This window comes from Mycetomoellerius zeteki, unplaced genomic scaffold, assembly GCF_001594055.1.
Source record: "Mycetomoellerius zeteki isolate Tzet28-1 unplaced genomic scaffold, Tzet1.0 scaffold295, whole genome shotgun sequence".
Lineage (NCBI taxonomy): Eukaryota > Metazoa > Arthropoda > Insecta > Hymenoptera > Formicidae > Mycetomoellerius > Mycetomoellerius zeteki.
This window is the reverse complement of record NW_017257277.1, coordinates 27500-40932: the sequence shown is the minus strand read 5'-3', so window position 1 is coordinate 40932 and position 13433 is coordinate 27500. Positions and strand designations below refer to the sequence as shown.

Genomic DNA, 13433 nt, shown 5'->3' with positions numbered 1-13433 from the left:
ACATGAAAAATTTTTCTATTTAAATTAAATTTTTTCATTTTATATGGTTAATTCTTTAATTTTTTGTGGTAACACTTAAATTGAGCAAGGTACGCAATTTTGTGATGTTTTGTATAATGTTTTGAAGGAGAATTAAATAATCACTACTTTAGTTGGTAGAGAAAATACTTTAGTTGGTAGAGAAAATCTTTGAATGAATTGTGATTAAATAACCACTACTTTAGTTGGAAGAGGAAATGTCTTTGAATGAATTGTGATATGATAATTTCATTTAAGAGGAATTTAAACCATTTGGATTGGAATAGAAAGATTCTTCAATAAGTATACGTATACTTAAGTTTCATTGTACAAACATTAAAGATAGTACCATTTGGATTAAGTAAATAATAAAGATAGTATCACTTAGGTTTTACTTTTTATTTTGTAGTAGAATTTAACTTGGCCCCACAGTGTTGTTGATACTTGGCGCCACAATTGTTGATATCAAATCTTTTATACAGATGATACATATATCATTAGATTTAATAAAAACATTAACAGAATTTAACTTGGCGCCACAATTGTTGATATCAAATCTTTTATACAGATGATACATATATCATTAGATTTAGTAAATTTTGTGATATAATGATTTTCATGTAATAATTTTTGAAGGGGAATAAAGCCATTATAACTTGGGTTGGAATGTACCATATACAAAGAATTTCATCGAACAGCAAACGCAATTAGTCATCAGTTCCACGGCCGATTAAGTAATTGACGTTGGTAAAACCGGCCCAAATGGTGGTTTCCATACGAGAAGCATGCACGCTTAGCGCTTTTTTTAATCTTTTTTTTAAAAAGGTAATAAACTCTACGCGACTCGAAACGCTAACGAAAGACAATTACGACACGTGGATGATACAAGTGGAAGCGTTACTCGTGAAAAATGACACGTGGTTCTACGTGAGCGGCGAGAAACCACGTCTAACGTGTGAAGCAGAGATCGCGGCGTGGGACATCCAAGATGTCCATCGAAAGGCCAAATCCGACCTTATTCTGGTGATTAACCCCATAGAATTGAAACAGGTACGTGGCTGTAAGACATCGAAGGAAGTTTGAGACAAGCTAAAGTCCGTTTATGACTCAAAAGGCCCCGCGCGCAAAGCGACCCTGCTCAAACGCCTCATTCAGATTAAAATGTCGGAAGGCGCCAACGCAAAGGGGCATCTTGCTGATTTTTTCGACGCAGTCGATAAATTAGAGTCCATGGTCGCGATAAATGGAGATCTGCTCTCCATCATGCGACTATACAGCCTCCCGAGTAGTTACGAAAATTTCCGATGCGCGATTGAGTCTCGCGACGCGCTGCCAACCGCCGAGCAATTGAAGATAAAAATTATCAAGGAATATGAGGTGCGGAATCAAACGACTGAAAATAAGTCGGAAGCCCTGCTCGCACAGCGCGGAAAATACAATACGAATGTCAAACCTCAAAGGAATGCATCCGGATCCGCATCGCGCAGCGAAGCCGACGGAAAAACATCGTCGCGTTTCAAATACAAGTGCTCATTCTGCAAGATCGCCGGGCACAAGTACGCGGACTGCCGAAAACGAAAGAAACAGGAAACCGAAAAGGCAAACAGCACCGAAGTCGAAAGCTTCTTCGCGGAGATCGCACGATATTCGTCAGCCAATTTCCTCGAACACGCGAACGCGAATGGTGCCTGGACAGTGGATGCATATCGCATTGTGCAAGGACATTAAAATGATGACGAAGCCGGTCCAGATACAAAGCGACATCAAGCTAGCCAACAGCGCGACTAGCACGATAAACGCAAAAGGAGACATCGAGCTCCTGACTGTAAACAATCAGAATAAGAGAATCCGATTGGAAAACGCCTTGCACGTTCCAGATCTGAGAACCAATCTGTTATCAGTGGCTAAGATTGTGGACAAAGGCTACCGTGTAATATTTGATTCGAACCGAGCAGTCATCCAAGACCTTCGAGGAAACCATAAGCTCATCGCCAAGCGTCAGGGTGATCTACTGAACGGACCCATTCAACAAGCCAACGTAGCCGCATCAGGAAAACACTCGAAAACTGAAATCTGGCACGAGCGACTCGGGCATCTCAATTCAAACGACCTATTACGCATGTCCAAAACGCAGGCGGTATCGGGACATAAATTAGAGGACAACCAAAAGGTATCCAATTGCAAGGTATGCTTGACTCAGAAATTAAGTAGCTTACCGTTCACTACTCGCACTGATAGGTCTCAACAACGCCTCGGTATCGTATACACTGATCTCTGCGGACCAATGCGCGTCAACTCGATCGGAGGTGCGCGATATTTCATGACACTAATCGATGATCATTTCAGATGGTGTCAGGTATATTTTCTGAAAAGCAAGGACGAGGCATCGAACAAATTTATCGAACAAAAACTTCGTCAAGAATCAGACCAGCCTGAAGATAAAGGTCCTTCATTCCGACAACGGAAAGGAGTTTTGTAACTTCACCATGGAACACGTATTAAAGGAATCGGGCATACAGCGACGACTAACCATCTCTCACACTCCAGAACAGAACGGGGTCGCCGAGAGAAAGAATCGGACTCTGGTCGAGATGGCCCGCTGCTTGTTAGCACAATCCGGCTTCCCTGTTTCATTTTGGGCCGAAGCCATTAACACGGCGAATCACATACGAAATCGCTATATCACTAAGTCGCTAGGCGAACGCACGCTCTACGAACTATGGAATGGAAGGAAACCCGATGTGAGTCACCTCAGATCATTCGGATGCAAGGTAGTCGTCTTAGACAAGAAGCCGAACAAGGACAAGTTCGAGCCCAGAGCCAATGAAGGCATCCTGGTGGGTTATGCTGACATCTGCCGCGGCTACCGTATCTGGATTTCAAAGGACCAAAAGGTCGTCGTCGCGAGGGACGTGAAATTCCTGGAAGAGTTCGGCCAGAACAACCCTAAAGGGGACTTCACGAGCGAAACCGTCACAAACGAAGGAGATAAATTCTCTGATAACCCCACCGAACCGGATGAGAGACAATTCGCAGAAGTTGGAGGCAATCAATCCGAATATGAATCTGACAACCCAGTGAACATTTCAACCAGTGTTCTGGATGAAAATGATGACTTAGAGGAAGGTCAACCAGTCGCAGAGGACCAGCCGACCGCACGTGGACCAGGACGCCCACGGAAAATCCTCACCGGAAGGCCTGGCCGCCCGGCCAAGCAGTATCAGACCAAGGGGCCTATGCAACAGCAGGACGCAGATCGGACTATCATTGCCACAAGAGACTGCACACCAGAGAAGAACAACTCCTCGGACTCCGAATGGTTCGATGCACAATTCGCCATGTCCGCTTCTGAAATTCCTTTTTCTCAGGCTGTTTCAGGTTCAAACAGGGACGAGTGGCACGACGCAATGTATAACGAGGTAAAACCTCTAGTGACGAATGACACCTGGACACTCGTTGATTGGCCCGACAACGAAAAGGTGATCGGCTGTCGTACCGTGTTGAGGAACAAATTCAAGGCAAATGGGGAACTGAAGCGCAGAAAGGCCCGCATTGTTGCAAGGGGCTTCGCAAAGCGCCCGGGTATTGATTACCACGACACTTTCGCCCCCGTTGCAAAACTCGGCTCGTTGAGGATGCTCATGGCAGTAGCTGTCGAGCGGAACATGCAAATCTCGCAGATCGACATAACCACGGCCTACTTAAATGGAACTATGGACACTACCGTTTATATGGAAAAGCCGGAGTTACTGCGCCAGATGCTCGAGAGGATGTTAATGATAGAAGAAAACATCGAGCTCACCGAGCGAGCTAAAACGATGCTGCATCAATTGAAGGCAAGTGATAAGGTGTACAAGCTCAAGAAATCTCTCTATGGGCTCCGACAGGCAGGAGTTTTTCACTGCCCGTCACAAGGGTCATTCGGCCTGGCCGAGGTTGCGCGGCAGATTTGTCCTGTGTCCTCCCGACGCGGTGGGCGGGCGTGCCGACGCTTATTGCGATTTTTGAGTAATACTTTTGAGATTTTCGTCATTGCGTCTCACGCAATATTTTTATTTTTTTTGCGAATTTACTTAAGATTTTTAATATCGGCAGCTAGGTAATTTAGTGTGCAACACGTCCTTTCACCACCTCAAGAGGCGACCACGAGGAGGATAGAAGACCATATTGGAGGCCTGAGGCCACCCAGATGAGGAGTAGCACACAGATGATACCATTTTGAATTATCGAATTAACGCCCTGCGCACTTGTTTTCCTGTAGCTGAACTCCTTACAGGCGATTGTGCCGCGGGAGTGGCTGAAGCGGCATGAGGGGATGGCCATCCTCTGCCATAGTACGAGCGAGGGATCCCGCTGTCGGTGCAGCAAGGAAGCCTCTGCTGAAGGGAGACGTCGAACCCAGAAGACGCGAGTCCGTCTGCACGGGAACACACCGAATCCTGACGACACGCCGGCAAGAGTAGTCCAGAGGGGACCGTTGCAGCCGAAACGACGCCAGCCATAAGTCAAATCCCGCGCGCACAAGGATATAAGGCACGCGATGCGATAGCAAGTCGCGAGGACTCGCGGAAGCTCGCGTGATGACCTGTGATCAATCAAGGCCGATAAGGCTTATCACGTGGGCCCACGGTCGCCTGCGCGCCCCCGAAGGGACCTCGGGCCCGACACTTATGCTGTGAACTCACGAAGTATACGACATACGAGAGGACGCAGGACACTAGTAGAGCAAGGGAATGCTGAGGGGATCCCGTGGTGAGGCGAACGTATCTTATTGTAAAGCCGCCGATTTCCGAGTCGGAGGAATTCGCGAAATCAACGTCGAATTCCGCTGAGTTTGGTTCTCTCGCGAGTAAATGCGTCGCGGCTGCACGCGCGCACCGCGTGATCGTGCCATCCCGTCCGATGCCGTCTTAGTTTCGGTCTAATTTCGAGTTAGTTATTTTGCACGCCCGCCGCGGCCACAGCCAGGTCAATTTTGTAACGTATTGTTTTGTATCGTACTGTTGCGTCGCAATTTTGTATCGCGTTCTATCGTCATTGTAGTAGATCTTAGCTTTCAGAGGATGTTCTCGCGTGTTCCCGAATCTCGAAGGTTTTCGTAACTGCGAAATTGATTTCCGTATCCGCGATACCCGCGTCGCGTAGAACTATACCCGAATTTAGAGTTCGTACCATAAAGAAAAGCAGCCGTACTTAATACCGCGTGTCGAGAACGTACCATGGGGGCAAGCGCGCCCACCGAACGCTTGTACATCGCAGTTAGTACATACTTGTTATCCTTTACTATTATCAATTCTGTCTATTTCACCGCTGTCTCGCCTTGCTCGTTCTCCAACGGATCCTCCGTTTCCGGCCACGAACCACCCTCCTCTACCATTCTCGTGGTTGAGCAGTCGGTTATTAGAGTCGTCCGCGTTCGTGGTTCTATAGACTTCTGTAATTTTGAGTGAGAACGTGACGAAAAACTTACGGAAGAGGAGCACGCTCTCTCGTGCCTGGCGCCCAATAATTGACGTTAAGATTTAGAGCACGCAAAATTGTTAGAAAGCTGTAGTGGCGTTGTGTATTTTGAGTATCATCGGTTAAGTATTATCGCGGGCACAAGTGGTGCCGAGTGATATCCACGAACATGCGACGAAGTGGCACCACGCTCGTGAGCGGTACGTTTATACATATTTATACATATTCATGCATAAAAAATTTTTTACCGGAAATTGATTTCCGACTAATACATAAAAAACCAATTCCAGTATTCCATAATATACATGAAAGAGAAAAATAACGTTCATAATATTAGGGAGCGTAGAGAAAATTATAAAAATAATAAACTATTATATTACGAAATACGTACAACACATGTGATAATATTTTTCAGATTTATTATTTCGGTATAATTAGACTTGTTCAAAGTGTGTAATATATACAAAGTGATTCAGAATAATCACCCGTATCCTTGCAAAGACGTGTTCCTGACTGAATTCTGAGACGATTTTTCTTCTACGAAAATTTTATCCGACACTTATTTTTTAAGTTATTAAAGCATAAAATTACCGAATCACAGGTCGCGTATAGAAGGTAGGCAGGGGCGGCGCACTGACCATCTGACGCGACCACAAAGGGCAGCCTAAGGACACAGAGTTATTACGTTTCACATAATAAACGCCTGCACACACGCACATGCACGCACGCACTCAGACTCTCTCTCTCTCTCTCTCCCTCTCTCTGTCACTTACCTTGCAGAGATTCGTTTTCTTCATACGTCGTAACTTGATGGATAAATTTCACACTTCACGTTTCCATGTGACAAATTAATGTCAAGTAATGAAACAGAGTTTGTTTTTCTTTTAAAGATAGTATCTGAAGATATTATCTTTAACTTCACTGAAGACTGTAACAATCACTGATTTACTCGCGCACTTGATCGATATCCGAGTCGATATCACAAGAATGATTTACGAAGAGAACGATTTACGAATTATTCTATCGGTTTATTATTAATTAGTACCGATTAATTATTCAAATCACTAAGAATAAGAAACGCGTTACATACACAAATCGACGCGAAGACTGAGTTCGACGACACAAACGAGCAGAGAGAGGGAGGGAGAGAGAGAGAGAGAGAGAGAGAGAGAGAGTCTGAGTGCGTGTATGTGCGTGCGTGCGTGCATGTGCGTGTGTGCAGGCGTTTATTATGTGAAACGTAATAACTCTGTGTCCTTAGACGGTTGCCCTTTGTGGTCGCGTCAGACGGTCAGTGCGCCGCCCCTGCCTACCTTCTATACGCGACCTGTGATTCAGTAATTTTATGCTTTAATAACTTAAAAAATAAGCGTCGGATAAAATTTTCGTAGAGGAAAAATCGTCTCAGAATTCAGTCAGGAACACGTCTTTGCAAGGACACGAGGTTATTCTGAATCACCCTGTATATTTACACTTATTTTCAGATGCATATTACACGCGAGCCTATACAAAACAACCATTTTTAAAATATAAACAAATATTTAATTTTTTAAATCAAACTTTGTTTAACGCAGAACTAATGACAACAGAATACGGTCGGTGTAAATGTGTTAAGATCAGCACTGTGTCTTCGTATGTGTATAGGTTATTTCACGTTCACTATATAAGCAAATCAACAGTTAAATAATAAGTATACGCTCTCTTCGTCACGAAACGAATTGTTCAATAGTTGTGTAGTATAACATATACATAGGTCGTCTGAAAAGTTTTGAGCCTCAACATGAAGATGGCATTACTCGTCAAAACAATTTTGACAATTTTACTATAATCGTACATACTTTGAAAGATATCTGCGAAAATTGTTGCTACTTCCGGCGCTTAGTTGTTGTTCGATAGTCATTTGTGCCTGTCAATGTCAATGTTTTTGTAAAAATGGAAAAAATCGAATATCAGCAGTCGTCATGATAAAAATTCACGAATTGCGGTTCGAATTAATTGACCATTCACCGTATTCACCAGATCTGGCCACCAGCGACTTTTTTCTATTTCCTAGGCTCAAAGTTTGGCTCGGAGGTCAGAAATTTTCATCGAACGAGGTCATCGCATCCGTAGATGCCTATTTTGCAAAGCAAGACGCTCAGTATTATTTGAATGGATTAAAGGGGTGGGAGCATCGCTGGAAAAAATGTATTGACTTAAAAGGAGACTATGTGGAAAAATAAAATTGAATTTGATCGAAAAATTACTTGTTTCTATGTTAGGCTCAAAACTTTTCAGACGACCCTCGTAAGTATTATATGATATATTTTAATGTTTTTAAAAATCTTTTACATTTTTATAAATTTTCTACGTTTCTCGGTATTAAAAATGTTACTTTTCTCTTTCATATATCTCCTTCAAGAAACATTATGGAATTGATTTTTTTATCAATATTGATCATTTTTACACTCTTCTTTATATTATAAAATTAATTTTACTTCTTGAAGACAGTAATAGCCTTCGAAACCGGTTTTGTTCCACCAAACATCAATTATACATCACTACGAGATGATATAGATGCCTTAAAAAATGGAAGTGTCTGTGTCGTTCAAGAACCAACGCCAATTAAAAACGGTTATATAGGAATAAATTCTTTCGGTTTTGGAGGAGCTAACGCTCATATGTTATTAAAGTGGAATCGCAAACAGAAAGTTAATAATGGAGCACCGAACGATGACTTACCTAGACTTGTAATATTATCTGGACGTACTGAAGAATCAGTGAAGTTGTTTTTAAAAGATGTTAGTAGACATTTAAAAAGCTCATTTGAGAGCTTTAAATATTAAAGGCATTATATCGTAAATTTTATTTCAAGAAATTTATCGTATTTATAGATTGCTAATCGTCCGATAGATGTAGAATATATCCATTTATTACATGACATCTATGCAGACAATATAAACGGTCACTCATACAGAGGATACATAATATTGAATTCTTCCCAACAAGATTCAATAAAGGAAATTCAAAATTGTAATAACATGAAAAGACCCGTCTGCTTTGTATTTTCAGCTTTAGGTTTACAGTGGCCAGGAATGGGTATATATTTAATATTCTATAATTTGTTTATAAGAGGATTTAAATAAAATAATATAATTTTTTAACTAAAATTTTATCAGGTCGTAACTTATTAAAATTTCACGTTTTTGCAACAACGATAAGAAAGTGCGACGATATTTTAAAACCGTATGATATAAACGTCAAGGACATTTTGACAAATACAGAAGTATGCGAAAACGCATTATACGCGTTTCTTGGAATCGTCGCTATTCAGGTATAGTATTATATTTCACAAAGTATACGTTAGTATCAATTATATTATATTTGTCAGTGAAAAATATACCTACGATAAACATCTTTTTTATGTTCTTATTAAATATTTCATTACACTTGATTATTTTATGAGTAAACAATTTTTTAAATACGGTATTCTGTTATAAGTATTTGGAATATACTTGCAGGTCGGCTTAGTAGATCTCCTAATATCCTTAGGAATTAATCCGGATTACATGATTAGTCATTCTGGCGGTGAACTCGGTTGCGCGTACGCAGATGGATGTCTCACCATTGAACAAACTATTTTATCAGCATACTTTATGGGTTTGGCATGTACCGAAGGAAAAATAATTCGTAGCTCAATGGCGGTTGTCAGTATGGGTTACGATTGTCTTAAAAACATATGTCCAACGGACATTCAAATAGTATGCCGCAATAGTGAGAATAATAGCGTTGTGAGTGGACCTATAGAATCCGTACAAGAATTCACGAAAAAATTACAGGTAGATTTAAAAGTAGGACTTATATTTTCTAAATAGTTGGAAAAATTTACTTAATAGTTATTAAAATATCGAATCGTTAAGTTCAAGATATAATTTCCTTCAAATGTACGTATTGCATTTTTAAAAAATATATAATACATTCAAGGCTTAGAAGAATAAATCAAATTTAATAAACTATAAGCCTATATGAGCCAACCACAAGATTTTTAATGTGATCAATAATTAGTTACATAAATGAACAGTAAACGTTTCGACCTACGGTTAAGGTCCTCTTCAATACACTGTTTTTAACAATTAATTACTTATAATAACTGAATAAATTAATACGCGCTTAAACTTAATAAACCTCCTATAAAAAAAATATTGTGGTATTGTCCGAGTGCATCATGGTCATCAAATTGGAAAATTTACTGTATAGTACAATATCACTTTATTTAAACTAAATATATATATTAATAATGTCAATTGTAAATAAATTCTCTATAACGGACGAAACTTACATGATTGTCATAATTGCACTCATAAATTTGTATTATTAAATGTTCCATTGGACTGATAGTTCACTTATAGAAATGAACTTATATAGAAATGAACAGACTGAATCAAAACAATAAAAATAAATTACTTCAATGTTAATTAAAACTCATAATTCACTTACATGAAACTACACGGAATCAATTAAAACACATTATCTCAGTTCGGTAGATAACATTTAACTAAGAAGTTCCAAGAAACAGTAGGCAAATGAAAACATATACATTCAATGTCAATGTGGAAAAGGTATTAAACACAAGGAATGAAAGCATTACGTCTCAGAAAATAAATCTATGTAAAGCGTTGAGTGACATTGTATCATTTTGTAAATTAAGACCTGTTTTTTGTTTTTTAATATGTGAATATGTGAATTTATTAAAATCATGGACGAATCTAAGTAAAGAAGTGATTTTGGTTAATTTGAGAATTAATTTTCTCCGTGAATGTAAGTCATATGGTATCTGTCCGAATCATCTATACAATAATTCTTTTGTGAGATTGAAATTTCATATTCATAAACACAAGGAAACAGCGAATAATAAAAATAAAAGACATATGGATGCACTGTTAAAACTTGAAATTGCTGATGCCTTTGATTATCGTAGACATCTTTTGTATAAATTGCGTCGATTGCATCGTTATATCATAAATATTCTTCCGATTAATATATTAAACAATTTTTTAAGTTCATAATCAATACTTATAAATAAATTTAATATAAAAGAAAACTATAGACTGAAAAAAAAGTTTAGATTATTATTGATGAAACAAAAATACAATGAAATAAGGAATATTGATGATATAGATACTATTCAGTATATTCATAAAAACGAATAGATTTGGTGAATAATGACTCTAATGGAAATGATTCAACTAAATTTATGTTTTCTAAACCTATAAATTACATGGGAGAATTAGTAAAAATTGATCTTAAGGCTGGGGATTACCAATATATCACATATAATATTACTGACAAAAATGATTTTTGGTTTAAAAATTTAAGCAATACATTAATACCGAAAGAAGTACAGTCATTATTACAACTAGGGGAAAACTTTTGTTTGCCGTTTTACAACACAATGAACACCACCATAGAATTTGTGAAACACATAGAATATAATTTCATGAGATTGAAAATTCCTAAAATGGCGGAAATTAGGAATAAAATATTTCCTGTAATCAAAGATATAAGGAATGTTACTGGACGTTTAACTAAAATAGAAAACATTATACTTGATCTTCTTTCTAGAACAAAAAATTTCATGAAAAATAATTCAAATATAATTTTTACAAGGGCAGATAAAAGCAATGTGGTTGTGGCCTTGGATAAATAGGATTATTTGCGTAAAATGGAGCTATTATTTGCCGATCAGAATACCTACGAAAATTTAAAGCGGAATCCAGTTAACAAAATGATATCAAGTTTAAAATTATTGTTAAAGGATTGGAAACATTACGGATATATCTCAGATTACACTTATAACAATTTAAATCGTACTGTATCAAATTTACCACTAGCTTATGGTTTGCCAAAGATCCATAAAACAGGATATCCATTGAGAGTTATAATTTCTTCGATTGGTAGCCCACTCCATAATTTGGCTTCATTTTTACATAACATTATTAACAAGAGCTTACTTCCAACAAATAGTTCCATTCGTAACAGCTATGTTCTTATTAAAAAAATTACTAATTTGACAATTCCTGAAGATGCTTCACTTTTATCTCTAGACTTAGTATTGGATGAAATTTCAAAGAGGCGGCACTTCATAGAAAAAAACACGGAAATCTCTAAACCGGAATTTTTTAAAGTTTTACAGTTAGTTTTAAATTCCATTTACTTCATGTTTAATGATAAATATTATAGACAAACCTTTGGCTTACCTATAGGCTCTCCTTTATCCCCCATACTTACAGACATTGTTGTGCAAGATTTAGAGGAGTTCTGTTTAAATAAACTAGTCTTGACGTCATTATTCTATGTAAGATATGTGGACGACATTGCATTAACTATGGATAATTCTATGATTGATGAGATATTGGTCATTTTTAACTCATATCATCCCAGATTGCAATTTACAATAGAAATTAGAGGAAATTCGTTGAACTTTTTGGATATCTGCTTAAACATAAATAATGATAGAAGTATTGTGTTTGATTGGTATAAAAAAACCTACATTTTTTCAGGTCTTTTTCTTAATTATTTCTCGTGGCATCCAAACTGTCAAAAAATTGGCACGATTATTAGTTTAATTGATAGAGTATTATTACTTTCTCATCCTAGGTTTCATAAAAAGAACTTTGATGAAATTATAAAAATTCTTCTCAATAATGGCTATCCATTGAGTTTGATTTTTTCAACTATTAAAAAAAGACTTTACAATAAATTTGATCTTTTTAATCGTACGAATGAGTTTTTAGTTGAGAAACAAATGATATCAGGAGATGCTATTAATAGTGATAAAAATAATAAAAAATTTTTTACTGTGCCTTTTATTCCTAGTATTTCTTATAAAATCAAGAGTTTTTTGGAAAGTGTACCATTGGTACGAATGGCTTATGGAGATATAAATAAACTCAATACGTTTATCAAAGCCCAAAAAGATAAATTATCGTGGTTCTCACAAGCCAATTTAGTATACAAAATTGAGTGTAAGGACTGCGATGCGTCCTATGTTGGACAAACGAGCAGATGTCTAAAGACACGTATCAATGAACACAAAAATCATATTAATAGAAATACGGCACAACTCTCAGTTATTACACAGCATCGGTTAGACGAGTCTCATGAATTTGATTGGGATAACGTACAGATTTTAGACAAAGAACAAATTTCAATATAAAAGATTGTTATCTGAGATGATACATATTAAAAAACAAAAACAGGTCTTAATTTACAAAATGATACAATGTCACTCAACGCTTTACATAGATTTATTTTCTGAGACGTAATGCTTTCATTCCTTGTGTTTAATACCTTTTCCACATTGACATTGAATGTATATGTTTTCATTTGCCTACTGTTTCTTGGAACTTCTTAGTTAAATGTTATCTACCGAACTGAGATAATGTGTTTTAATTGATTCCGTGTAGTTTCATGTAAGTGAATTATGAGTTTTAATTAACATTGAAGTAATTTATTTTTATTGTTTTGATTCAGTCTGTTCATTTCTATATAAGTTCATTTCTATAAGTGAACTATCAGTCCAATGGAACATTTAATAATACAAATTTATGAGTGCAATTATGACAATCATGTAAGTTTCGTCCGTTATAGAGAATTTATTTACAATTGACATTATTAATATATATATTTAGTTTAAATAAAGTGATATTGTACTATACAGTAAATTTTCCAATTTGATGACCATGATGCACTCGGACAATACCACAATATTTTTTTTATAGGAGGTTTATTAAGTTTAAGCGCGTATTAATTTATTCAGTTATTATAAGTAATTAATTGTTAAAAACAGTGTATTGAAGAGGACCTTAACCGTAGGTCGAAACGTTTACTGTTCATTTATGTAACTAATTATTGATCACATTAAAAATCTTGTGGTTGGCTCATATAGGCTTATAGTTTATTAAATTTGATTTATT

At 37.4% G+C, this 13433-nt stretch overlaps 1 protein-coding gene across 1 annotated transcript in view; it reads left to right on the top strand.

Annotated features, from left to right (window-relative positions):
- LOC108724398 (fatty acid synthase-like) overlaps window positions 1–13433 on the top strand; it is a gene marked incomplete at its 3' end in the record, with an annotated part of 23600 nt that overhangs the window by 6954 nt on the left and 3213 nt on the right. The window contains exons 6-10 of the mRNA XM_018450754.1: window positions 7965–8258; window positions 8352–8556; window positions 8637–8791; window positions 8979–9308; window positions 12353–12536. Of these exons, the coding sequence (XP_018306256.1) occupies window positions 7965–8258; window positions 8352–8556; window positions 8637–8791; window positions 8979–9308; window positions 12353–12536 (1168 nt within the window). The remainder of the gene's footprint in view (window positions 1–7964; window positions 8259–8351; window positions 8557–8636; window positions 8792–8978; window positions 9309–12352; window positions 12537–13433) is intronic.